This window comes from Physella acuta, unplaced genomic scaffold (genome assembly GCF_028476545.2).
Source record: "Physella acuta isolate Inbredline_101_S28 unplaced genomic scaffold, ASM2847654v3 ptg000223l, whole genome shotgun sequence".
Classification (NCBI taxonomy): domain Eukaryota; kingdom Metazoa; phylum Mollusca; class Gastropoda; family Physidae; genus Physella; species Physella acuta.
This window is the reverse complement of record NW_026731742.1, coordinates 609,034-636,452: the sequence shown is the minus strand read 5'-3', so window position 1 is coordinate 636,452 and position 27,419 is coordinate 609,034. Positions and strand designations below refer to the sequence as shown.

The 27,419-nt window shown below is 40.6% G+C and overlaps 1 protein-coding gene across 2 annotated transcripts; it reads left to right on the top strand.

The window, feature by feature from the left end:
• Positions 1-142: 142 nt before the first annotated feature.
• On the top strand, positions 143-27,367 carry LOC131937813 (small RNA 2'-O-methyltransferase). Of its 2 annotated transcripts, none has more exons than XM_059295458.1 (7): positions 143-332; positions 1,894-2,141; positions 16,525-16,772; positions 17,034-17,222; positions 18,066-18,243; positions 22,308-22,519; positions 26,158-27,367. In XM_059295458.1, exons 2-7 carry the CDS (start codon positions 1,965-1,967, stop codon positions 26,339-26,341), a joined length of 1,188 nt encoding a protein of 395 aa, XP_059151441.1. In that variant the 5' UTR covers positions 143-332; positions 1,894-1,964; the 3' UTR covers positions 26,342-27,367. The 2 variants fall into 2 exon arrangements, with proteins under 2 accessions (XP_059151441.1, XP_059151442.1); XM_059295459.1 differs by having other exon boundaries at positions 146-332; positions 22,323-22,519.
• Positions 27,368-27,419: the final 52 nt, after the last annotated feature.

Below are 27,419 nucleotides of genomic sequence, written 5' to 3'. Positions count from 1 at the left end.
TTTAACTTCATTTTTTTTTCTTTAAATAAAATAAGATAGAAGCTAATTTTTATATTTATATTTTTGCATCTTCTGCTAGATTCTTGATCTTTTATCCAGTCCTAATGAACCCATAGGCTTTTCCGCTTTCGGTTTCGTTTTCATGGCAAACGGAATTTCCATATCGATAGAGAAAATTCTTTACAAGAAGCTAGCTAGCAACAATTTTTAAAAGAAAAGTTTAGTGAATTAAACACAAATTACTGGAGGATGTTTATACCCGGTGTCCGATAATGGAATCTTCTTTAAAAAGGGGTGTTAGGTTACTTACTGGTATTTTACTGGTAGATCTAGTAAGTATTAAGTAGTATTAAGTTAAGTAAGTTTAAAGTTAGTTAACTAAAAAACTAAAAATAATAAAAAGTAAAAAGGTAGGCTAAAATCTATCTTAATCTTTAGTTTGATTCTTTAGGTACGTAAAATCGCCCGCGGCTATTAATGTACGAAAACGTTACCTCATTGTCAAGGCTGTAATAGAAGTATATTGTGATATGTTTGTGTCAAATATTATAGATAAATGAATAATAAATCTAAATCAATGGCTAAATATATCAATATAGGCCAGAAATTAACTTTAAACAGCAGTGTCTGCAAGCAAGATTTGCTATATAAACAGCAGCCATTTGTAAAATAGAGTGACTTCCGCCTGAATCTCGCTCTATAAGTCTATAAAAATAAAACTTTAACAAGATGGCTGCTATAGTAAATGAGCATGGTTGCATCTGTTGGAAACATCGCTAGTCTTCATTTATTACTGAAAAGTTTTAATTCAATTGTTTAAAAACAGGTACATAAATGAAACAAGGAAACATTTTTGTATTTTTTTAAAACATAAATCCTCCTCAAAATGTGAAATAATTATTAAAATGTAAGGAGTCACCTGTTTTTCACATTACTAGTCGCGGGCGATTTAACGTACCTAAAACGATAGATTACCGTATATTGTGATATATTTGTGTCAAATATTATTGATAAATGAATGATAAACTATAAACCTAACTAAATCAATGGCTAAGTTAAAAATTTAACTAAATATAAATAATACTAAATAGATCTATATCAATTTGATTATAGATATATTAATATATATACTAAAGGCAAGAAATTAACTTTAAACAGCAGTGTTTGTGAGCAAGATTTGCTATATAATATATAATATATAAAAAGCGGCCATCTGTAAGTTAGAGTGGCTTCCCCTGAATCTTGCGCTATAAATTTATAATAAAAAAAAATAAACAAGATGGCTGTTATAGTAAATGAGCATGGTTGTATCTGTTGGAAAAATTGCTAGGCCTAGTCTTCATCTATTACTGAAAAGATTTAACTCAGTTGTTTAAAAACAGGTACATAAATGAAACAAGTAAACTTTTTTGTATTTTTCAAAACATAAATTCTCCTCAAAATGTGAAATAATTATTAAAATTTAAGGAGTCACCTGTTTTTCACATTACTAGTTGCGGGTGATTTTATGTATCTAAAACAATAGATTACCAGTAAAAAATACTATACTAAATACTTATTACTTATTAAGTTATTACTTACTAAACTAAATATTAGTACTTAGTAAATACAGTACACTACACTTACTACACTACACACATGGCTAACTCTGTCCCTAACCCCAACCCTGGTCCTACCATACGCCTAACCCTAATATCTAAATGTAAAATTAGTCGAGATTACAATACTAACAACCCAACACCCCTTTTTAAAAGAAGATTCCAATATCAGACACCTGTATCTATAATAATCATCCCAAATGACTTAGACTTATGGCGGGGCCTCCAAATAATATAAATTGAATTAGGCCTTTAATCATCTTTTCCTTCTTCATCCTTATTGTGTTCTCAAAAGGACTGTGTAGATCAAACCATTGTACTTGTGTGAGGATACTAAACTACATAAGTACAGGACTAGTCTATCATATGGCTGAAAACAACACATTCCGTGCAGCTGATTTCTCGACTCAAGAAGAAAATATGAAGGATGCAGGCAACTGTGCAGATGAAGAAAAAAAGAGTGGGATTTATTTTAACCCTCCCCTATACACACAAAGATATTCATTGGCAGTCAAGTATCTGTCTGAACACAAAATCAAAAGTGTAAGTCTTCTTGAAAATGCAACATGATGTCCCAGTGGAGACAAATTTAAATCCTTGATTACATTATGACTTGTTAGTGATTGTTATGTCCCTTGTATTATTACATGATGTAACACTTTATAACTGACTTAAAACAGTCAGCTGGTCTCACAACTACTTGAATCAAAGGAAAGGTCAGGGTTGGTGTTTGTTAACTGCCAGTCCTACAACCCTAATCTTATCTGGCTCAACATCTGGCTCAACCCTAATCTTATCTGGCTCAACCCTAATCTTATCTGGCTCAACATCTGGCTCAACCCTAATCTTGTCTGGCTCAACATCTGGCTCAACCCTAATCTTATCTGGCTCAACTTTAATCTTATCTGGCTCAACATCTGGCTCAACCCTAATCTTATCTGGCTCAACCCTAATCTTATCTGGCTCAACCCTAATCTTATCTGGCTCAACATCTGGCTCAACCCTAATCTTATCTGGCTCAACCCTAATCTTATCTGGCTCAACATCTGGCTCAACCCTAATCTTATCTGGCTCAACCCTAATCTTATCTGGCTCAACATCTGGCTCAACCCTAATCTTATCTGGCTCAACCCTAATCTTATCTGGCTCAACCCTAATCTTATCTGGCTCAACATCTGGCTCAACCCTAATCTTATCTGGCTCAACATCTGGCTCAACCCTAATCTTATCTGGCTCAACATCTGGCTCAACCCTAATCTTATCTGGCTCAACATCTGGCTCAACCCTAATCTTATCTGGCTCAACCCTAATCTTATCTGGCTCAACATCTGGCTTAACCCTAATCCTATCTGGCTCAACCCTAATCTTATCTGGCTCAACATCTGGCTCAACTTTAATCTTATCTGGCTCAACATCTGGCTCAACCCTAATCTTATCTGGCTCAACATCTGGCTCAACCCTAATCTTATCTGGCTCAACCCTAATCTTATCTGGCTCAACATCTGGCTCAACCCTAATCTTATCTGGCTCAACCCTAATCTTATCTGGCTCAACATCTAGCTCAACCCTAATCTTATCTGGCTCAACCCTAATCTTATCTGGCTCAACATCTAGCTCAACCCTAATCTTATCTGGCTCAACATCTGGCTCAACCCCAATCTTATCTGGCTCAACATCTGGCTCAACCCTAATCTTATCTGGCTCAACATCTGGCTCAACCCTAATCTTGTCTGGCTCAACATCTGGCTCAACCCTAATCTTATCTGGCTCAACCCTAATCTTATCTGGCTCAACATCTGGCTCAACCCTAATCTTATCTGGCTCAACCCTAATCTTATCTGGCTCAACCCTAATCTTATCTGGCTCAACACCTGGCTCAACCCTAATCTTATCTGGCTCAACCCTAATCTTATCTGGCTCAACATCTGGCTCAACACTAATCTTATCTGGCTCAACCCTAATCTTATCTGGCTCAACCCTAATCTTATCTGGCTCAACATCTGGCTCAACCCTAATCTTATCTGGCTCAACCCTAATCTTATCTGGCTCAACATCTGGCTCAACCCTAATCTTATCTGGCTCAACATCTGGCTCAACCCTAATCTTATCTGGCTCAACCCTAATCTTATCTGGCTCAACATCTGGCTTAACCCTAATCCTATCTGGCTCAACCCTAATCTTATCTGGCTCAACATCTGGCTCAACTTTAATCTTATCTGGCTCAACATCTGGCTCAACCCTAATCTTATCTGGCTTAACATCTGGCTCAACCCTAATCTTATCTGGCTCAACCCTAATCTTATCTGGCTCAACATCTGGCTCAACCCTAATCTTATCTGGCTCAACCCTAATCTTATCTGGCTCAACATCTAGCTCAACCCTAATCTTATCTGGCTCAACCCTAATCTTATCTGGCTCAACATCTAGCTCAACCCTAATCTTATCTGGCTCAACATCTGGCTCAACCCCAATCTTATCTGGCTCAACATCTGGCTCAACCCTAATCTTATCTGGCTCAACATCTGGCTCAACCCTAATCTTGTCTGGCTCAACATCTGGCTCAACCCTAATCTTATCTGGCTCAACCCTAATCTTATCTGGCTCAACATCTGGCTCAACCCTAATCTTATCTGGCTCAACCCTAATCTTATCTGGCTCAACATCTGGCTCAACCCTAATCTTATCTGGCTCAACATCTGGCTCAACCCTAATCTTATCTGGCTCAACATCTGGCTCAACTTTAATCTTATCTGGCTCAACATCTGGCTCAACCCTAATCTTATCTGGCTCAACATCTGGCTCAACTTTAATCTTATCTGGCTCAACATCTGGCTCAACCCTAATCTTATCTGGCTCAACCCTAATCTTATCTGGCTCAACATCTGGCTCAACCCTAATCTTATCTGGCTCAACCCTAATCTTATCTGGCTCAACTTTAATCTTATCTGGCTCAACCCTAATCTTATCTGGCTCAACATCTGGCTCAACTTTAATCTTATCTGGCTCAACATCTGGCTCAACCCTAATCTTATCTGGCTCAACCCTAATCTTATCTGGCTCAACATCTGGCTCAACCCTAATCTTATCTGGCTCAACCCTAATCTTATCTGGCTCAACTTTAATCTTATCTGGCTCAACCCTAATCTTATCTGGCTCAACATCTGGCTCAACCCTAATCTTATCTGGCTCAACCCTAATCTTATCTGGCTCAACCCTAATCTTATCTGGCTCAACCCTAATCTTATCTGGCTCAACCCTAATCTTATCTGGCTCAACCCTAATCTTATCTGGCTCAACATCTGGCTCAACCCTAATCTTATCTGGCTCAACATCTGGCTCAACCCTAATCTTATCTGGCTCAACATCTGGCTCAACCCTAATCTTATCTGGCTCAACCCTAATCTTATCTGGCTCAACATCTGGCTCAACCCTAATCTTATCTGGCTCAACCCTAATCTTATCTGGCTCAACATCTGGCTCAACCCTAATCTTATCTGGCTCAACATCTGGCTCAACCCTAATCTTATCTGGCTCAACATCTGGCTCAACCCTAATCTTATCTGGCTCAACATCTGGCTCAACCCTAATCTTATCTGGCTCAACATCTGGCTCAACCCTAATCTTATCTGGCTCAACCCTAATCTTATCTGGCTCAACATCTGGCTCAACCCTAATCTTATCTGGCTCAACCCTAATCTTATCTGGCTCAACATCTGGCTCAACCCTAATCTTATCTGGCTCAACCCTAATCTTATCTGGCTCAACATCTGGCTCAACCCTAATCTTATCTGGCTCAACCCTAATCTTATCTGGCTCAACCCTAATCTTATCTGGCTCAACATCTGGCTCAACCCTAATCTTATCTGGCTCAACATCTGGCTCAACCTTAATCTTATCTGGCTCAACATCTGGCTCAACCCTAATCTTATCTGGCTCAACATCTGGCTCAACCCTAATCTTATCTGGCTCAACCCTAATCTTATCTGGCTCAACATCTGGCTCAACCCTAATCTTATCTGGCTCAACATCTGGCTCAACCCTAATCTTATCTGGCTCAACATCTGGCTCAACTTTAATCTTATCTGGATCAACATCTGGCTCAACCCTAATCTTATCTGGCTCAACATCTGGCTCAACCCTAATCTTATCTGGCTCAACCCTAATCTTATCTGGCTCAACATCTAGCTCAACCTTAATCTTATCTGGCTCAACATCTGGCTCAACCCTAATCTTATCTGGCTCAACATCTGGCTCAACCCTAATCTTATCTGGCTCAACCCTAATCTTATCTGGCTCAACATCTGGCTCAACCCTAATCTTATCTGGCTCAACATCTGGCTCAACCCTAATCTTATCTGGCTCAACCCTAATCTTATCTGGCTCAACATCTGGCTCAACCCTAATCTTATCTGGCTCAACCCTAATCTTATCTGGCTCAACATCTAGCTCAACCCTAATCTTATCTGGCTCAACATCTGGCTCAACCCTAATCTTATCTGGCTCAACATCTGGCTCAACCCTAATCTTATCTGGCTCAACATCTGGCTCAATCCTAATCTTATCTGGCTCAACATCTGGCTCAACCCTAATCTTATCTGGCTCAACCCTAATCTTATCTGGCTCAACATCTGGCTCAACCCTAATCTTATCTGGCTCAACCCTAATCTTATCTGGCTCAACATCTGGCTCAACCCTAATCTTATCTGGCTCAACCCTAATCTTATCTGGCTCAACCCTAATCTTATCTGGCTCAACATCTGGCTCAACCCTAATCTTATCTGGCTCAACATCTGGCTCAACCCTAATCTTATATGGCTCAACATCTGGCTCAACCCTAATCTTATCTGGCTCAACATCTGGCTCAACCCTAATCTTATCTGGCTCAACCCTAATCTTATCTGGCTCAACATCTGGCTTAACCCTAATCCTATCTGGCTCAACCCTAATCTTATCTGGCTCAACATCTGGCTCAACTTTAATCTTATCTGGCTCAACATCTGGCTCAACCCTAATCTTATCTGGCTCAACCCTAATCTTATCTGGCTCAACATCTGGCTCAACCCTAATCTTATCTGGCTCAACCCTAATCTTATCTGGCTCAACCCTAATCTTATCTGGCTCAACATCTGGCTCAACCCTAATCTTATCTAGCTCAACATCTGGCTCAACCCTAATCTTATCTGGCTCAACCCTAATCTTATCTGGCTCAACATCTGGCTCAACCCTAATCTTATCTGGCTCAACCCTAATCTTATCTGGCTCAACATCTGGCTTAACCCTAATCCTATCTGGCTCAACCCTAATCTTATCTGGCTCAACATCTGGCTCAACTTTAATCTTATCTGGCTCAACATCTGGCTCAACCCTAATCTTATCTGGCTCAACATCTGGCTCAACCCTAATCTTATCTGGCTCAACCCTAATCTTATCTGGCTCAACATCTGGCTCAACCCTAATCTTATCTGGCTCAACCCTAATCTTATCTGGCTCAACATCTAGCTCAACCCTAATCTTATCTGGCTCAACATCTGGCTCAACCCTAATCTTATCTGGCTCAACATATGGCTCAACCCTAAACTTGTCTGGCTCAACATCTGGCTCAACCCTAATCTTATCTGGCTCAACCCTAATCTTATCTGGCTCAACATCTGGCTCAACCCTAATCTTATCTGGCTCAACCCTAATCTTATCTGGCTCAACATCTGGCTCAACCCTAATCTTATCTGGCTCAACATCTGGCTCAACCCTAATCTTATCTGGCTCAACATCTGGCTCAACTTTAATCTTATCTGGCTCAACATCTGGCTCAACCCTAATCTTATCTGGCTCAACATCTGGCTCAACTTTAATCTTATCTGGCTCAACCCTAATCTTATCTGGCTCAACCCTAATCTTATCTGGCTCAACATCTGGCTCAACCCTAATCTTATCTGGCTCAACCCTAATCTTATCTGGCTCAACTTTAATCTTATCTGGCTCAACCCTAATCTTATCTGGCTCAACATCTGGCTCAACTTTAATCTTATCTGGCTCAACATCTGGCTCAACCCTAATCTTATCTGGCTCAACCCTAATCTTATCTGGCTCAACATCTGGCTCAACCCTAATCTTATCTGGCTCAACCCTAATCTTATCTGGCTCAACTTTAATCTTATCTGGCTCAACCCTAATCTTATCTGGCTCAACATCTGGCTCAACCCTAATCTTATCTGGCTCAACCCTAATCTTATCTGGCTCAACCCTAATCTTATCTGGCTCAACATCTGGCTCAACCCTAATCTTATCTGGCTCAACCCTAATCTTATCTGGCTCAACCCTAATCTTATCTGGCTCAACCCTAATCTTATCTGGCTCAACATCTGGCTCAACCCTAATCTTATCTGGCTCAACATCTGGCTCAACCCTAATCTTATCTGGCTCAACATCTGGCTCAACCCTAATCTTATCTGGCTCAACCCTAATCTTATCTGGCTCAACATCTGGCTCAACCCTAATCTTATCTGGCTCAACCCTAATCTTATCTGGCTCAACATCTAGCTCAACCCTAATCTTATCTGGCTCAACATCTGGCTCAACCCTAATCTTATCTGGCTCAACATCTGGCTCAACCCTAATCTTATCTGGCTCAACATCTGGCTCAACCCTAATCTTATCTGGCTCAACATCTGGCTCAACCCTAATCTTATCTGGCTCAACATCTGGCTCAACCCTAATCTTATCTGGCTCAACCCTAATCTTATCTGGCTCAACCCTAATCTTATCTGGCTCAACATCTGGCTCAACCCTAATCTTATCTGGCTCAACATCTGGCTCAACCTTAATCTTATCTGGCTCAACATCTGGCTCAACCCTAATCTTATCTGGCTCAACATCTGGCTCAACCCTAATCTTATCTGGCTCAACCCTAATCTTATCTGGCTCAACATCTGGCTCAACCCTAATCTTATCTGGCTCAACATCTGGCTCAACCCTAATCTTATCTGGCTCAACATCTGGCTCAACTTTAATCTTATCTGGATCAACATCTGGCTCAACCCTAATCTTATCTGGCTCAACATCTGGCTCAACCCTAATCTTATCTGGCTCAACCCTAATCTTATCTGGCTCAACATCTAGCTCAACCCTAATCTTATCTGGCTCAACATCTGGCTCAACCCTAATCTTATCTGGCTCAACATCTGGCTCAACCCTAATCTTATCTGGCTCAACCCTAATCTTATCTGGCTCAACCCTAATCTTATCTGGCTCAACATCTAGCTCAACCCTAATCTTATCTGGCTCAACATCTGGCTCAACCCTAATCTTATCTGGCTCAACATCTGGCTCAACCCTAATCTTATCTGGCTCAACCCTAATCTTATCTGGCTCAACATCTGGCTCAACCCTAATCTTATCTGGCTCAACCCTAATCTTATCTGGCTCAACCCTAATCTTATCTGGCTCAACATCTAGCTCAACCCTAATCTTATCTGGCTCAACATCTGGCTCAACCCTAATCTTATCTGGCTCAACATCTGGCTCAACCCTAATCTTATCTGGCTCAACCCTAATCTTATCTGGCTCAACATCTGGCTCAACCCTAATCTTATCTGGCTCAACCCTAATCTTATCTGGCTCAACATCTGGCTCAACCCTAATCTTATCTGGCTCAACCCTAATCTTATCTGGCTCAACATCTAGCTCAACCCTAATCTTATCTGGCTCAACATCTGGCTCAACCCTAATCTTATCTGGCTCAACATCTGGCTCAACCCTAATCTTATCTGGCTCAACATCTGGCTCAACCCTAATCTTATCTGGCTCAACATCTGGCTCAACCCTAATCTTATCTGGCTCAACATCTGGCTCAACCCTAATCTTATCTGGCTCAACCCTAATCTTATCTGGCTCAACATCTGGCTCAACCCTAATCTTATCTGGCTCAACCCTAATCTTATCTGGCTCAACCCTAATCTTATCTGGCTCAACATCTGGCTTAACCCTAATCTTATCTGGCTCAACATCTGGCTCAACCCTAATCTTATCTGGCTCAACATCTGGCTCAACCTTAATCTTATCTGGCTCAACATCTGGCTCAACCCTAATCTTATCTGGCTCAACCCTAATCTTATCTGGCTCAACATCTGGCTCAACCCTAATCTTATCTGGCTCAACATCTGGCTCAACCCTAATCTTATCTGGCTCAACATCTGGCTCAACTTTAATCTTATCTGGCTCAACATCTGGCTCAACCCTAATCTTATCTGGCTCAACATCTGGCTCAACCCTAATCTTATCTGGCTCAACCCTAATCTTATCTGGCTCAACATCTGGCTCAACCCTAATCTTATCTGGCTCAACCCTAATCTTATCTGGCTCAACATCTAGCTCAACCCTAATCTTATCTGGCTCAACATCTGGCTCAACCCTAATCTTATCTGGCTCAACATCTGGCTCAACCCTAATCTTATCTGGCTCAACATCTGGCTCAACCCTAATCTTATCTGGCTCAACCCTAATCTTATCTGGCTCAGCATCTAGCTCAACCCTAATCTTATCTGGCTCAACATCTGGCTTAACCCTAATCATATCTGGCTCAACCCTAATCTTATCTGGCTCAACATCTGGCTTAACCCAAATTATATCTGGCTCAACATCTGGCTCAACCCTAATCTTATCTGGCTCAACATCTGGCTCAACCCTAATCTTATCTGGCTCAACCCTAATCTTATCTGGCTCAACATCTGGCTCAACCCTAATCTTATCTGGCTCAACCCTAATCTTATCTGGCTCAACATCTAGCTCAACCCTAATCTTATCTGGCTCAACCCTAATCTTATCTGGCTCAACATCTGGCTCAACCCTAATCTTATCTGGCTCAACATCTGGCTCAACCCTAATCTTATCTGGCTCAACCCTAATCTTATCTGGCTCAACTTTAATCTTATCTGGCTCAACCCTAATCTTATCTGGCTCAACATCTGGCTCAACCCTAATCTTATCTGGCTCAACCCTAATCTTATCTGGCTCAACCCTAATCTTATCTGGCTCAACCCTAATCTTATCTGGCTCAACCCTAATCTTATCTGGCTCAACCCTAATCTTATCTGGCTCAACATCTGGCTCAACCCTAATCTTATCTGGCTCAACATCTGGCTCAACCCTAATCTTATCTGGCTCAACATCTGGCTCAACCCTAATCTTATCTGGCTCAACCCTAATCTTATCTGGCTCAACATCTGGCTCAACCCTAATCTTATCTGGCTCAACCCTAATCTTATCTGGCTCAACATCTGGCTCAACCCTAATCTTATCTGGCTCAACCCTAATCTTATCTGGCTCAACATCTGGCTCAACCCTAATCTTATCTGGCTCAACATCTGGCTCAACCCTAATCTTATCTGGCTCAACATCTGGCTCAACCCTAATCTTATCTGGCTCAACCCTAATCTTATCTGGCTCAACATCTGGCTCAACCCTAATCTTATCTGGCTCAACCCTAATCTTATCTGGCTCAACATCTGGCTCAACCCTAATCTTATCTGGCTCAACCCTAATCTTATCTGGCTCAACCCTAATCTTATCTGGCTCAACATCTGGCTCAACCCTAATCTTATCTGGCTCAACATCTGGCTCAACCTTAATCTTATCTGGCTCAACATCTGGCTCAACCCTAATCTTATCTGGCTCAACATCTGGCTCAACCCTAATCTTATCTGGCTCAACCCTAATCTTATCTGGCTCAACATCTGGCTCAACCCTAATCTTATCTGGCTCAACATCTGGCTCAACCCTAATCTTATCTGGCTCAACATCTGGCTCAACTTTAATCTTATCTGGATCAACATCTGGCTCAACCCTAATCTTATCTGGCTCAACATCTGGCTCAACCCTAATCTTATCTGGCTCAACCCTAATCTTATCTGGCTCAACATCTAGCTCAACCTTAATCTTATCTGGCTCAACATCTGGCTCAACCCTAATCTTATCTGGCTCAACATCTGGCTCAACCCTAATCTTATCTGGCTCAACATCTGGCTCAACTTTAATCTTATCTGGCTCAACATCTGGCTCAACCCTAATCTTATCTGGCTCAACATCTGGCTCAACTTTAATCTTATCTGGCTCAACCCTAATCTTATCTGGCTCAACCCTAATCTTATCTGGCTCAACATCTGGCTCAACCCTAATCTTATCTGGCTCAACCCTAATCTTATCTGGCTCAACTTTAATCTTATCTGGCTCAACCCTAATCTTATCTGGCTCAACATCTGGCTCAACTTTAATCTTATCTGGCTCAACATCTGGCTCAACCCTAATCTTATCTGGCTCAACCCTAATCTTATCTGGCTCAACATCTGGCTCAACCCTAATCTTATCTGGCTCAACCCTAATCTTATCTGGCTCAACCCTAATCTTATCTGGCTCAACCCTAATCTTATCTGGCTCAACATCTGGCTCAACCCTAATCTTATCTGGCTCAACCCTAATCTTATCTGGCTCAACCCTAATCTTATCTGGCTCAACATCTGGCTCAACCCTAATCTTATCTGGCTCAACCCTAATCTTATCTGGCTCAACCCTAATCTTATCTGGCTCAACCCTAATCTTATCTGGCTCAACATCTGGCTCAACCCTAATCTTATCTGGCTCAACATCTGGCTCAACCCTAATCTTATCTGGCTCAACATCTGGCTCAACCCTAATCTTATCTGGCTCAACCCTAATCTTATCTGGCTCAACATCTGGCTCAACCCTAATCTTATCTGGCTCAACCCTAATCTTATCTGGCTCAACATCTAGCTCAACCCTAATCTTATCTGGCTCAACATCTGGCTCAACCCTAATCTTATCTGGCTCAACATCTGGCTCAACCCTAATCTTATCTGGCTCAACATCTGGCTCAACCCTAATCTTATCTGGCTCAACATCTGGCTCAACCCTAATCTTATCTGGCTCAACCCTAATCTTATCTGGCTCAACATCTGGCTCAACCCTAATCTTATCTGGCTCAACCCTAATCTTATCTGGCTCAACATCTGGCTCAACCCTAATCTTATCTGGCTCAACCCTAATCTTATCTGGCTCAACCCTAATCTTATCTGGCTCAACCCTAATCTTATCTGGCTCAACATCTGGCTCAACCTTAATCTTATCTGGCTCAACATCTGGCTCAACCCTAATCTTATCTGGCTCAACATCTGGCTCAACCCTAATCTTATCTGGCTCAACCCTAATCTTATCTGGCTCAACATCTGGCTCAACCCTAATCTTATCTGGCTCAACATCTGGCTCAACCCTAATCTTATCTGGCTCAACATCTGGCTCAACTTTAATCTTATCTGGATCAACATCTGGCTCAACCCTAATCTTATCTGGCTCAACATCTGGCTCAACCCTAATCTTATCTGGCTCAACCCTAATCTTATCTGGCTCAACATCTAGCTCAACCCTAATCTTATCTGGCTCAACATCTGGCTCAACCCTAATCTTATCTGGCTCAACATCTGGCTCAACCCTAATCTTATCTGGCTCAACCCTAATCTTATCTGGCTCAACCCTAATCTTATCTGGCTCAACATCTAGCTCAACCCTAATCTTATCTGGCTCAACATCTGGCTCAACCCTAATCTTATCTGGCTCAACATCTGGCTCAACCCTAATCTTATCTGGCTCAACCCTAATCTTATCTGGCTCAACATCTGGCTCAACCCTAATCTTATCTGGCTCAACCCTAATCTTATCTGGCTCAACCCTAATCTTATCTGGCTCAACATCTAGCTCAACCCTAATCTTATCTGGCTCAACATCTGGCTCAACCCTAATCTTATCTGGCTCAACATCTGGCTCAACCCTAATCTTATCTGGCTCAACCCTAATCTTATCTGGCTCAACATCTGGCTCAACCCTAATCTTATCTGGCTCAACCCTAATCTTATCTGGCTCAACATCTGGCTCAACCCTAATCTTATCTGGCTCAACCCTAATCTTATCTGGCTCAACATCTAGCTCAACCCTAATCTTATCTGGCTCAACATCTGGCTCAACCCTAATCTTATCTGGCTCAACATCTGGCTCAACCCTAATCTTATCTGGCTCAACATCTGGCTCAACCCTAATCTTATCTGGCTCAACATCTGGCTCAACCCTAATCTTATCTGGCTCAACATCTGGCTCAACCCTAATCTTATCTGGCTCAACCCTAATCTTATCTGGCTCAACATCTGGCTCAACCCTAATCTTATCTGGCTCAACCCTAATCTTATCTGGCTCAACCCTAATCTTATCTGGCTCAACATCTGGCTTAACCCTAATCTTATCTGGCTCAACATCTGGCTCAACCCTAATCTTATCTGGCTCAACATCTGGCTCAACCTTAATCTTATCTGGCTCAACATCTGGCTTAACCCTAATCTTATCTGGCTCAACCCTAATCTTATCTGGCTCAACATCTGGCTCAACCCTAATCTTATCTGGCTCAACATCTGGCTCAACCCTAATCTTATCTGGCTCAACATCTGGCTCAACTTTAATCTTATCTGGCTCAACATCTGGCTCAACCCTAATCTTATCTGGCTCAACATCTGGCTCAACCCTAATCTTATCTGGCTCAACCCTAATCTTATCTGGCTCAACATCTGGCTCAACCCTAATCTTATCTGGCTCAACCCTAATCTTATCTGGCTCAACATCTAGCTCAACCCTAATCTTATCTGGCTCAACATCTGGCTCAACCCTAATCTTATCTGGCTCAACATCTGGCTCAACCCTAATCTTATCTGGCTCAACATCTGGCTCAACCCTAATCTTATCTGGCTCAACCCTAATCTTATCTGGCTCAGCATCTAGCTCAACCCTAATCTTATCTGGCTCAACATCTGGCTTAACCCTAATCATATCTGGCTCAACATCTGGCTCAACCCTAATCTTATCTGGCTCAACCTCTGGCTTAACCCAAATTATATCTGGCTCAACATCTGGCTCAACCCTAATCTTATCTGGCTCAACATCTGGCTCAACCCTAATCTTATCTGGCTCAACCCTAATCTTATCTGGCTCAACATCTGGCTCAACCCTAATCTTATCTGGCTCAACCCTAATCTTATCTGGCTCAACATCTAGCTCAACCCTAATCTTATCTGGCTCAACCCTAATCTTATCTGGCTCAACATCTGGCTCAACCCTAATCTTATCTGGCTCAACATCTGGCTCAACTTTAATCTTATCTGGCTCAACATCTGGCTTAACCCTAATCATATCTGGCTCAACATCTGGCTCAACCCTAATCTTATCTGGCTCAACATCTGGCTTAACCCTAATCATATCTGGCTCAACATCTGGCTCAACCCTAATCTTATCTGGCTCAACATCTGGCTCAACCCTAATCTTATCTGGCTCAACCCTAATCTTATCTGGCTCAACATCTGGCTCAACCCTAATCTTATCTGGCTCAACCCTAATCTTATCTGGCTCAACATCTAGCTCAACCCTAATCTTATCTGGCTCAACATATGGCTCAACCCTAATCTTATCTGGCTCAACATCTGGCTCAACCCTAATCTTATCTGGCTCAACATCTGGCTCAACCCTAATCTTATCTGGCTCAACATCTGGCTCAACCCTAATCTTATCTGGCTCAACTCTAATCTTATCTGGCTCAACATCTGGCTCAACCCTAATCTTATCTGGCTCAACCCTAATCTTATCTGGCTCAACCCTAATCTTATCTGGCTCAACATCTGGCTCAACCCTAATCTTATCTGGCTCAACCCTAATCTTATCTGGCTCAACATCTGGCTCAACCCTAATCTTATCTGGCTCAACCCTAATCTTATCTGGCTCAACCCTAATCTTATCTGGCTCAACATCTGGCTCAACCCTAATCTTATCTGGCTCAACATCTGGCTCAACCCTAATCTTATCTGGCTCAACCCTAATCTTATCTGGCTCAACATCTGGCTCAACCCTAATCTTATCTGGCTCAACATCTGGCTCAACCCTAATCTTATCTGGCTCAACATCTGGCTCAACTTTAATCTTATCTGGCTCAACATCTGGCTCAACCCTAATCTTATCTGGCTCAACATCTGGCTCAACCCTAATCTTATCTGGCTCAACCCTAATCTTATCTGGCTCAACATCTGGCTCAACCCTAATCTTATCTGGCTCAACCCTAATCTTATCTGGCTCAACATCTAGCTCAACCCTAATCTTATCTGGCTCAACATCTGGCTCAACCCTAATCTTATCTGGCTCAACATCTGGCTCAACCCTAATCTTATCTGGCTCAACCCTAATCTTATCTGGCTCAACATCTGGCTCAACCCTAATCTTATCTGGCTCAACATCTAGCTCAACCCTAATCTTATCTGGCTCAACATCTGGCTCAACCCTAATCTTATCTGGCTCAACATCTGGCTCAACCCTAATCTTATCTGGCTCAACCCTAATCTTATCTGGCTCAACATCTGGCTCAACCCTAATCATATCTGGCTCAACATCTGGCTCAACCCTAATCTTATCTGGCTCAACATCTGGCTCAACCCTAATCTTATCTGGCTCAACCCTAATCTTATCTGGCTCAACATCTAGCTCAACCCTAATCTTATCTGGCTCAACCCTAATCTTATCTGGCTCAACATCTGGCTCAACCCTAATCTTATCTGGCTCAACATCTGGCTCAACCCTAATCTTATCTGGCTCAACATCTGGCTTAACCCTAATCATATCTGGCTCAACATCTGGCTTAACCCTAATCATATCTGGCTCAACATCTGGCTCAACCCTAATCATATCTGGCTCAACATCTGGCTCAACCCTAATCTTATCCCCATTAATACAATTTTAAAAATGTTTTAATAAAAGTAATTGTATATTAGATTTGATGATTTATGAATTTTTACCAAATAAAATATTAAAATGCTAAGATTTTTTATCTCTATCACAGGTCATTGATTTTGGCTGCTCAGAGTGCAACTTCATTAGGCTTCTGACAACAGTTCCTAGCTTAGAGCAAATAGCGTTTATTGATGTGGACAAAAACTTACTCAACTCCAAGAAAAGTTGTATTTTACCAGAGCATAGGCATTATATTTTTAAACGCTCTCTGCCCTTGCATGCTTCTATCTATGCAGGTAGCGCTGAGGATGTTGATTTCAGAGTAGTAGGATATGAAGCTATTACTATGATTGAACTGTTAGTACCTTCTTGTTTCTCATATTCTATAAAGTCTTTAGCACTTGCATACTTAATTGACGTATTGTATGATTCATGGAAGTGCTGAATGGTCAGCACATTACTTAATGCAATGGGGCAGGGTGGCTAGTTTTTATGGGGCTATGTTTTTTATGTACTTTTTAAAATTGCTTTTTCCTTATTAAAATTCTCTTTGGTTAAACTGGTATTATACAGTGATATTTTAATAATCCAGTGAAATCAAGATTGTTATTTTTTCAGGATAGAACATCTTGAGCCAGATGTACTAAGCAATGTTACAAAGAATGTGTTTGCTAACCTCAGACCCAAATTGTGCATAGTTACAACACCCAATGCTGAGTTTAATGTGTTATTTCAAAATTCTGACCCCACAGCATTCCGTCATTGGGATCACAAATTTGAATGGAATCGAGCAGAATTTCAGACCTGGTAAGGTCATTGACTTTGTGTTTATAATTTAAGCTGTATGCCTACTTATATTAGTAATTAGAGAGTTATTTAGGATACCAGCAAAATGCGCAACGGGAAACTGTCAAATCAGAAAAATGTGCAAATGCAAACTCATTATACTAATACACAATAATCATTTGGTCATATTTTGTTGAAAATGTTTTATTAAGCTACGATGTATAGGTGTGATTCTTTGCTTAAGTTTTTAAATTGTTGATTTTAAAAAAAATTAATTCCCTTGCCCAATTTTTTGTACTAGTTTCATTTGACTTAGATTTTTTAAAAATTTAGTGGGTGGTGAAATTCTATGTGAATAGCTCTTGCAATCCTATTCAATGCAACAGTAACTGTCACATTGATATTTTAAAATATAAAAGTCTTATTAAAAAATTCTGTTTGCAGATAAGAATTATGTGATAATTATGTTTGCAGGTGTGATGTTTGTGAAACCTATGTTTGTGAAACCTATGTTTGTGAAACCTATGTTTGCAGGTGTGATGTTTGTGAAACCTATGTTTGCAGGTGTGATGTTTGTGAAACCTATGTTTGCAGGTGTGATGTTTGTGAAACCTATGTTTGCAGGTGTGATGTTTATGAAACCTATGTTTGCAGGTGTGATGTTTGTGAAACCTATGTTTGCAGGTGTGATGTTTGTGAAACCTATGTTTGCAGGTGTGATGTTTGTGAAACCTATGTTTGCAGGTGTGATATTTGTGAAACCTATGTTTGTGAAACCTATGTTTGTGAAACCTATGTTTGCAGGTGTGATGTTTGTGAAACCTATGTTTGCAGGTGTGATGTTTGTGAAACCTATGTTTGCAGGTGTGAAGATGTATGTGATACATATGGCTACACAGTCAAGTACTCTGGTGTTGGGGTCCTACCCAAAAAACCTGAGACCCACCACCTGGGACCCTGCTCTCAAGCCGCCATTTTTCACTTGGCCTCAGATGCTTTTAACAGAAATCAAAACAGGGAATTCCAGACATCTTACGAGTTAGTAAGTTCTAGAAAGTATGCAGGCATTAAAACAGTTTAGTAAGTTCTAGAAAGTATGCAGGCATAGAAACAGTTTACTAAGTTCTATAAAGTATGCATGCATTAAAACAGTTTAGTAAGTTGTATAAAGTATGCATGCATTAAAACAGTTTAGTAAGTTCTAGAAAGTATGCAGGCATAGAAACAGTTTAGTAAGTTCTAGAAAGTATGCATCCATTAAAACAGTTTAGTAAGTTCTATAAAGTATACATGCATTAAAACAGTTTAGTAAGTTCTATAAAGTATGCAGGCTTTAAAACAGTTTAGTAAGTTCTATAAAGTATGCAGGCATTAAAACAGTTTAGTAAGTTCTATGAAGTATGCAGGCTTTAAAACAGTTTAGTAAGTTCTAGAAATATGCATCCATTAAAACAGTTTAGTAAGTTCTATAAAGTATGCATATGTTACAGTCAAAGCCCGAAGTCGGCCAATGCTAGGATTGGCCGGCCAATCCGCGCATTGGCCAATGTCGCCTCCCATAGGTCGGTCAAAGTCCGAAACTTTGCTTGATTTCGGCCTTTGGCCAGCCAATCCGCAGACTGGCCATGGTGGACTGGCCAAAGTCTTATTTAGAAGATCATCTGGCTAGGGACGACCGGCCAAAGTCCGAATTAGAAGATCATGAGCAGATTTTGGTTTTTTTTAATGCCGTAAGGATCATTAAATTAAGTCTTTATTGATTATTAATTAAAGTAAATGACAGAAACATTCAAATTTTTTATTGTACTAGAGTCTCAATCAATCAATATTATCACTTGTTACAACAAGTTGAACTTTTATGGCATTTAGAATTACATAGCAGCTTGTTATTTTTACACTTGCAGCGATTTGTTGTGCACTTAGTTGTGCAATTGCAGCGAGTGTAGCCTTGGCCCCCAGTCAATGATTGTGAAGATGCGATGGTTCGTAGTGATTTTTCCTCAGTGCCAACTGACGACAATAAGAGCAGTTTTTCGTGAAGAATTGAAAACTCACTTCTAGCATACAGTTGTTTTAGAACACCATGTTCCGTTCCTAATTTGTAGAAACCGCCCTCGACGCTCATGACAACTGCAATCACGCTTCGGGGATCACCGTGACCTCTGTCAACATCTGGAAAACGGATGCGTACATTGTCACCCACTTCACCATCTTTAAATTTTGTATTTGATGTTTTATGCATCTTAGCACCTTGAGTTTGCAAGCCAGTATGAGCTGCTGATCTGTGTTCCATGATGTCTTGTTTGTTGTGACACAATCTGCAGGTAATGTTCCCTCCGTACCCTTCGTCTGCTTCATTGGGTACTCCACAAATAGCATGGACATCCTTGCCACAGGATCCACAAGAATGAGCTGAACTACAACGTTTTTCACAAACCATATAGAATCTGTTGGCCACATTATTGTCACGCAACTGGTCTGGGCGTTCTGCCACGGCAGCAGATGTGTTCGCAGAGGATGTCGTTGCATTTATGGCAACCTCCATTTCTTGTTCAATGTTCTAAAGATCTTCCTCAGTAACTATTTTATCGAGAGCCCATATATGGAAACGAACATGGATTTACATTTTTACTTTCTCGTATATACAAAGTATAGAGAAAGTATTGTAATCGTGCACAAAAATCACTTGAAATTTTAACAATTTTCACCATATTACACCTCAGTCCTTCATCACATCCGAAGTATAGAGGACTTATTTTAATTGGGCAAAAATTATCAATCCAGATTTATCAAAATTAAGAGGTTTTATTCGTAATCCAGTCTGAAAAACTGGGCTTTGCAATTCTGTCCGTATGTCTGTGTGTGTGTGTGTCTGTCCGTGTGTAAACACGATAACTTGAGTACCGTTACAGCTAGGTTGATGAAATTTAATATATAAGTATTTTATCAAAATCGTAGATCCGTATCAACTTTTGAGCGATTTCCGATAACCGGAAGTGGTACTTTTCCTACTTTGAATTTTTCAAAAGCCTATAACTTGAGTACTATTTCAGATAGATAAATGAAATTTCACACGTAAGTAAAAGATCTAATTCTCTACCCTCTGTTAAATTTTGAGTAATTTCCGTTTGACTGGAAGTAGTAATTTACGCTACTTCCGATTTCTCAAAAAACTAATGTAAATTTTTAAAGTACTAATAATATTGCACACTATTATGCACTTTTTTATTTGGCGTTCACTTGGTGTGCAATTATTTTGTCTACGAGATTTTATTCTATTTTTAAAACTTTAAGTATTTAAAATGGATTAAAAATCATGTCTATAGCCCGAGTTCCCATCCCCTGTTGTTTTATATAAGAATATTCGAGAAAGTTTAGGGGAGATCACTCCCGGTTTATTTTCTTTTGACAACCATCTGCTATGTCTGTCTCATGGTCTGACGGCCCTTTTGATCCAGGTCGCCTTGCATATAGAATGCTAGACAAACAAGAGCTAAATAATACGTTACTCTCAATGAAAACGCACCCAGAATAATGAAAATGCGATCACAACTTAGTCTAGATAGAACATTGGCCAGGACATCCCGGCCAGTGTGCGCATTGGCCGGCCAATGTACAAAATACTCTGTCAAGTTTAAGCGCTTCGGACTTTGGCCAGTACGTCCCGGCCAGTGCGCGCATTGGCTGGCCAATGTACGAAATACTATCTTAGTGCTCAGTTCTTCGGGCTTTGGCCAAGAGAGCCGGCCAATCCACGCTTTGGCTGCACTTCGGGCTTTGACCGTAACATATACATTAAAACAGTTTAGTAAGTTCTATAAAGTACGTAGACATAAAACAGTTTAGTAAGTTCTAGAAAGTTTGCATGCATTAAAACAGTTTAGTAAGTTCTATAAAGTATACATACATTAAAACAGTTTAGTAAGTTCTATAAAGTATGCATGCATTAAAACAGTTTAGTAAGTTCTAGAAAGTATGCAGGCATTAAAACAGTTTAGTAAGTTCTATAAAGTATGCAGGCTTTAAAACAGTTTAGTAAGTTCTATAAAATATGCAGGCTTTAAAACAGTTTAGTAAGTTCTATAAAGTATGCAGGCATTAAAACAGTTTAGTAAGTTCTATAAAGTATGCAGGCATTAAAACAGTTTAGTAAGTTCTAGAAAGTATCCATGCATTAAAACAGTTTAGTAAGTTCTATAAAGTATGCATCCATTAAAACAGTTTAGTAAGTTCTGTAAAGTATGCAGGCATTAAAACAGTTTAGTAAGTTCTATAGAGTATGCAGGCATTAAAACAGTTTAGTAAGTTCTATAAAGTATGCATACATTAAAACAGTTTAGTAAGTTCTGTAAAGTATGCAGGCATTAAAACAGTTTTTTAATAACCCAAAATATTTTTTCCCTTCCTACTCCTTGTCATTCTCATGCCATTGAAAAGTTAACATTTTGTAAAAGAGCTTTTGGTAGCTAGCAGGCCTGTAACCGTAACCCTTATTGGTCTATACTTCAAAGGTTCAACAATGATAAACCAAACAGCTTAACACTGTTTGCAGCTACAGTTACAAGAATTAAACTTTTCTCTTCAACTTCTAATACCTCCCGTAGTCAAGTCCTATTTTCGAACCTGACAGTCCTTAGGGCAAGTGAAGTAGAATTCACCTTTTTCTGTGACCTCTGTATATGCAGGGATAGTGGGGTCAGCACTACGCCCAGGTGCCTTTACTTTCCCTAATGTGAGTTAGGTACCCATCAGTGCTGGGTGGACCCAGGGGTGTTCTACTGATCTGAACCTAGAATCAAACTCGAGACTTTTGAGTTAGCAGTCTACTGCTGAGCCACGCCGTCCCATCACCTCCCCTGGTACTAGATTAAAAACTGGAAGGCAGGTCTCCCTAGGTGGGTGCACCTTCCAGTTGGGAATCTGCTGCTTTAAAATGTTATTTTGATGAAGACAACATTCTACATTAATGCTAAATATAAAATATTTAAATATTGGAAGATGTTACCATTAAAAACATGTATCTTAATAAATATACAAACTTTTAAAAGTTGAAATTAGTTAAATACGCCACATTTTTATTACAATTGAAAGTCATTGAATATGCAGGCATTTTTTGAACAGATAGCAGAATCTGAGTTTCCTTACGAAGATAATTCCCTGAGCCTAGAGGATAAAATAGACAACGCAGTGTTGTACAGCCTAGGCTATTTTGTCAAGAACCACCGACAGGAAGACACCAATCTCCCTCTGATGATCCCAGTGGCCACCCTGGCTGAGTTCCCTGTGGTCAAGTCTCTGTGTGGTGTGGATGGTGTCAGGTAACTTTACCTCGTGTGGTGTCAGGTAACTTTACCTTGTGTGGATGGTGTCAGGTAACTTTACCTTGTGTGGATGGTGTCAGGTAACTTTACCTCATGTAGTGTCAGGTAACTTTACCTTGTGTGGATGGTGTCAGGTAACTTTACCTTGTGTGGATGGTGTCAGGTAACTTTACCTCATGTGGATGGTGTCAGGTAACTTTACCTTGTGTGGATGGTGTCAGGTAACTTTACCTTGTGTGGATGGTGTCAGGTAACTTTACCTTGTGTGGTGTCAGGTAACTTTACCTTGTGTGGATGGTGTCAGGTAACTTTACCTCATGTGGATGGTGTCAGGTAACTTTACCTTGTGTGGATGGTGTCAGGTAACTTTACCTTGTGTGGATGGTGTCAGGTAACTTTACCACGTGTGGATGGTGTCAGGTAACTTTACCTTGTGTTGATGGTGTCAGGTAACTTTACCTCATGTAGTGTCAGGTAACTTTACCTTGTGTGGATGGTGTCAGGTAACTTTACCTTGTGTGGATGGTGTCAGGTAACTTTACCACGTGTGGATGGTGTCAGGTAACTTTACCTCATGTGGATGGTGTCAGGTAACTTTACCTTGTGTTGATGGTGTCAGGTAACTTTACCTCGTGTGGATGGTGTCAGGTAACTTTACCTTGTGTGGATGGTGTCAGGTAACTTTACCTTGTGTGGATGGTGTCAGGTAACTTTACCTTGTGTGGTGTCAGGTAACTTTACCTTGTGTGGATGGTGTCAGGTAACTTTACCTTGTGTGGATGGTGGCAGGTAACTTTACCACGTGTGGATGGTGTCAGGTAACTTTACCTTGTGTTGATGGTGTCAGGTAAGTACCTTGTGTGGATGGTGTCAGGTAACTTTACCTCATGTAGTGTCAGGTAACTTTACCTTGTGTGGATGGTGTCAGGTAACTTTACCTTATGTGGATGGTGTCAGGTAACTTTACCTTGTGTTGATGGTGTCAGGTAACTTTACCTCATGTAGTGTCAGGTAACTTTACCTTGTGTGGATGGTGTCAGGTAACTTTACCACGTGTGGATGGTGTCAGGTAACTTTACATTGTGTGGATGGTGTCAGGTAACTTTACCTTGTGTGGATGGTGTCAGGTAACTTTACCTTGTGTGGATGGTGTCAGGTAACTTTACCTTGTGTGGATGGTGTCAGGTAACTTTACATTGTGTGGATGGTGTCAGGTAACTTTACCTCATGTGGATGGTGTCAGGTAACTTTACCTTGTGTGGTGTCAGGTAACTTTACCACGTGTGGATGGTGTCAGGTAACTTTACCTTGTGTTGATGGTGTCAGGTAAGTACCTTGTGTGGATGGTGTCAGGTAACTTTACCTCATGTAGTGTCAGGTAACTTTACCTTGTGTGGATGGTGTCAGGTAACTTTACCTTATGTGGATGGTGTCAGGTAACTTTACCTTGTGTTGATGGTGTCAGGTAACTTTACCTCATGTAGTGTCAGGTAACTTTACCTTGTGTGGATGGTGTCAGGTAACTTTACCACGTGTGGATGGTGTCAGGTAACTTTACATTGTGTGGATGGTGTCAGGTAACTTTACCTTGTGTGGATGGTGTCAGGTAACTTTACCTCATGTGGATGGTGTCAGGTAACTTTACCTTGTGTGGATGGTGTCAGGTAACTTTACCTTGTGTGGATGGTGTCAGGTAACTTTACATTGTGTGGATGGTGTCAGGTAACTTTACCTCATGTGGATGGTGTCAGGTAACTTTACCTTGTGTGGTGTCAGGTAACTTTACCACGTGTGGATGGTGTCAGGTAACTTTACCTTGTGTTGATGGTGTCAGGTAACTACCTTGTGTGGATGGTGTCAGGTAACTTTACCTCGTGTGGATGGTGTCAGGTAACTTTACCTTGTGTGGATGGTGTCAGGTATCTGTTTACCTTGTGTGGATGGTGTCAGGTAACTTTACCTTGTGTTGATGGTGTCAGGTAACTACCTTGTGTGGATGGTGTCAGGTAACTTTACCTTGTGTGGTGTCAGGTAACTTTACCTTGTGTGGTGTCAGGTAACTTTACCTCATGTGGATGGTGTCAGGTAACTTTACCTTGTGTGGATGGTGTCAGGTAACTTTACCACGTGTGGATGGTGTCAGGTAACTTTACATTGTGTGGATGGTGTCAGGTAACTTTACCTCGTGTGGATGGTGTCAGGTATCTGTTTACCTTGTGTGGATGGTGTCAGGTAACTTTACCTTGTGTGGATGGTGTCAGGTAACTTTACCACGTGTGGATGGTGTCAGGTAACTTTACCACGTGTGGATGGTGTCAGGTAACTTTACCTTGTGTGGTGTCAGGTAACTTTACCTTGTGTGGATGGTGTCAGGTAACTTTACCTTGTGTGGATGGTGTCAGGTAACTTTACCTCATGCGGTGTCAGGTAACTTTACCTGGTGTGGATGGTGTCAGGTAACTTTACCTTGTGTGGATGGTGTCAGGTAACTTTACCTTGTGTGGATGGTGTCAGGTAACTTTACCTTGTGTGGATGGTGTCAGGTAACTTTACCTTGTGTGGATGGTGTCAGGTAACTTTACCTTGTGTGGATGGTGTCTGGTAACTTTACCTTGTGTGGTGTCAGGTAACTTTACCTTGTGTGGATGGTGTCGGGTAACTTTACCTCGTGTGGATGGTGTCAGGTAACTTTACCTTGTGTGGTGTCAGGTAACTTTACCTTGTGTGGATGGTGTCAGGTAACTTTACCTTGTGTGGATGGTGTCAGGTAACTTTACCTTGTGTGGATGGTGTCGGGTAACTTTACCTTGTGTGGATGGTGTCGGGTAACTTTACCTCGTGTGGATGGTGTCAGGTAACTTTACCTTGTGTGGATGGTGTCAGGTAACTTTACCTTGTGTGGATGGTGTCAGGTAACTTTACCTTGTGTGGATGGTGTCAGGTAACTTTACCTTGTGTGGATGGTGTCAGGTAACTTTACCTTGTGTGGATGGTGTCAGGTAACTTTACCTTGTGTGGATGGTGTCAGGTAACTTTACCTTGTGTGGATGGTGTCGGGTAACTTTACCTCGTGTGGATGGTGTCAGGTAACTTTACCTTGTGTGGATGGTGTCAGGTAACTTTACCTTGTGTGGATGGTGTCAGGTAACTTTACCTTGTGTGGATGGTGTCAGGTAACTTTACCTTGTGTGGATGGTGTCAGGTAACTTTACCTTGTGTGGATGGTGTCGGGTAACTTTACCTCGTGTGGATGGTGTCAGGTAACTTTACCTTGTGTGGATGGTGTCGGGTAACTTTACCTCGTGTGGATGGTGTCAGGTAACTTTACCTTGTGTGGATGGTGTCGGGTAACTTTACCTCGTGTGGATGGTGTCAGGTAACTTTACCCGGTGTTGATGGTGTCAGGTAACTGTTTCAATAAGGATAGGTCACCCATTGACTTATCCTATGTTTTTCAATAAGAATAAGCTACCCATTTACATATAGTGTGTATTTTGTTTCATTCTTGAACTATTAGTTAATTTTTATTCATTTTCAAAGTGTCATTGTATCTTGACTTGTATATTTAAAATCTTTAAACTTAGATTTGTAACCAAGACAATTTCTTTGAAATAACTGTCTGTGCATCTCTACAGAGAAAGTCTACTCAGATCTCAGCTTGACCTGTCTGCTGATGGCGTGTATGTTAAGGCACCAAATGACTCTGATGGGGACTCTACCAGTGGAGAATCAGATGAAACAAACTTTGTATCTAGTTTGGAGGAAAAAGACAACATTGGACAATACACTATGGGGGATGAAGATTGGGACTTGGATTGACTATAAAACTTCAGTTTTTAAACAATGAACACTGCAGTTGTTACAACCCAATGTGTAGCCTTATAAGGTATTGACAGCGGTTTGTTATCTGCTCTACCTCCCTGTGATGAAAATGAGAAAACTCCAGCTTTATCTTTCAACAAGAAAAATGTCCGTCCAAACTTATGTCATGCAGCATGTTTTTAAATTGTGAAAGTTATTACTACATCGTTATAGTTCACACGGAAAAGTCTGTTTTATCTTTTCATGCGTTATTATTTTCATGTATGTTATTATTTTCATGTATGTTAATCTGTTACTATTCTGTGGAATACTTTAGCTCAGTCTACACTGTAATTGCTGCAAGATCGCACGCAATTGCGTTATAAATTTTTTTTTATTTATACTGTAAAACCCCTTATTCACTCTCATTGTAAAATTAAAACCTATATTAATTATGTCCAAAGCATTTCCTATGATTTAAAACAGTAGTGAAGCCAAATACAATTTGATGACAGATACTTTTTCTATAGAACTTGTAAGATTTAGTAAGATTGGGAAAATTGTTTTTTTTAATTAACAGGTTCATAAAAAAGGGTATTTTAAAGACTTCAATTTTTTTTTCTTATTTAAGATCATTTTCTTATTAATACAAAAATTAACAAAGTATCCAAAAGTGCAAGAAACCCATTATGACAAAAAAAAAAGCACAATTTTGACGATTTTTTTTTGCATGTGCGAATCCCCTTAATTCATCTAAAACCAGTTAGGGTTATCCTCTGAAACTAATTAATAAAAGTAAAAGGGTGAGAAGAAATCATCCGTGTACCAACTTGTTTACCTAATACAACAGATGTTAGCGTTCTCTGTTCTTACTGCATTTAGACTTCATCAAAAGTAATCACTTGGGCATAGGTTGCTACAGCTGGTGAGGCCTAAAGTAGTTGAACCAGTTTTTATCACTTGATCATAAGAAAATTTTGTTTTATCTAAGTTTTTCTAGTTTTGATGTAAATATTTCATTATCTTTTTACCTTGACTCTTAAGTGTCTTCAACATTTTTTGTGTATTATGCCTTACAGCAAGTGTAAACCTAACA

Excerpts from the sequence above, each read along its gene's own strand:
- LOC131937813 (XM_059295458.1), top strand. The coding sequence starts at position 1,965 with ATGGCTGAAAACAACACATTCCGTGCAGCTGATTTCTCGACTCAAGAA. Across the intron at positions 16,773-17,033 it reads GCTATTACTATGATTGAACT|GATAGAACATCTTGAGCCAG; the intron begins GTTAGTACCTTC and ends TTATTTTTTCAG. Across the intron at positions 22,520-26,157 it reads TGTGGTGTGGATGGTGTCAG|AGAAAGTCTACTCAGATCTC; the intron begins GTAACTTTACCT and ends GCATCTCTACAG.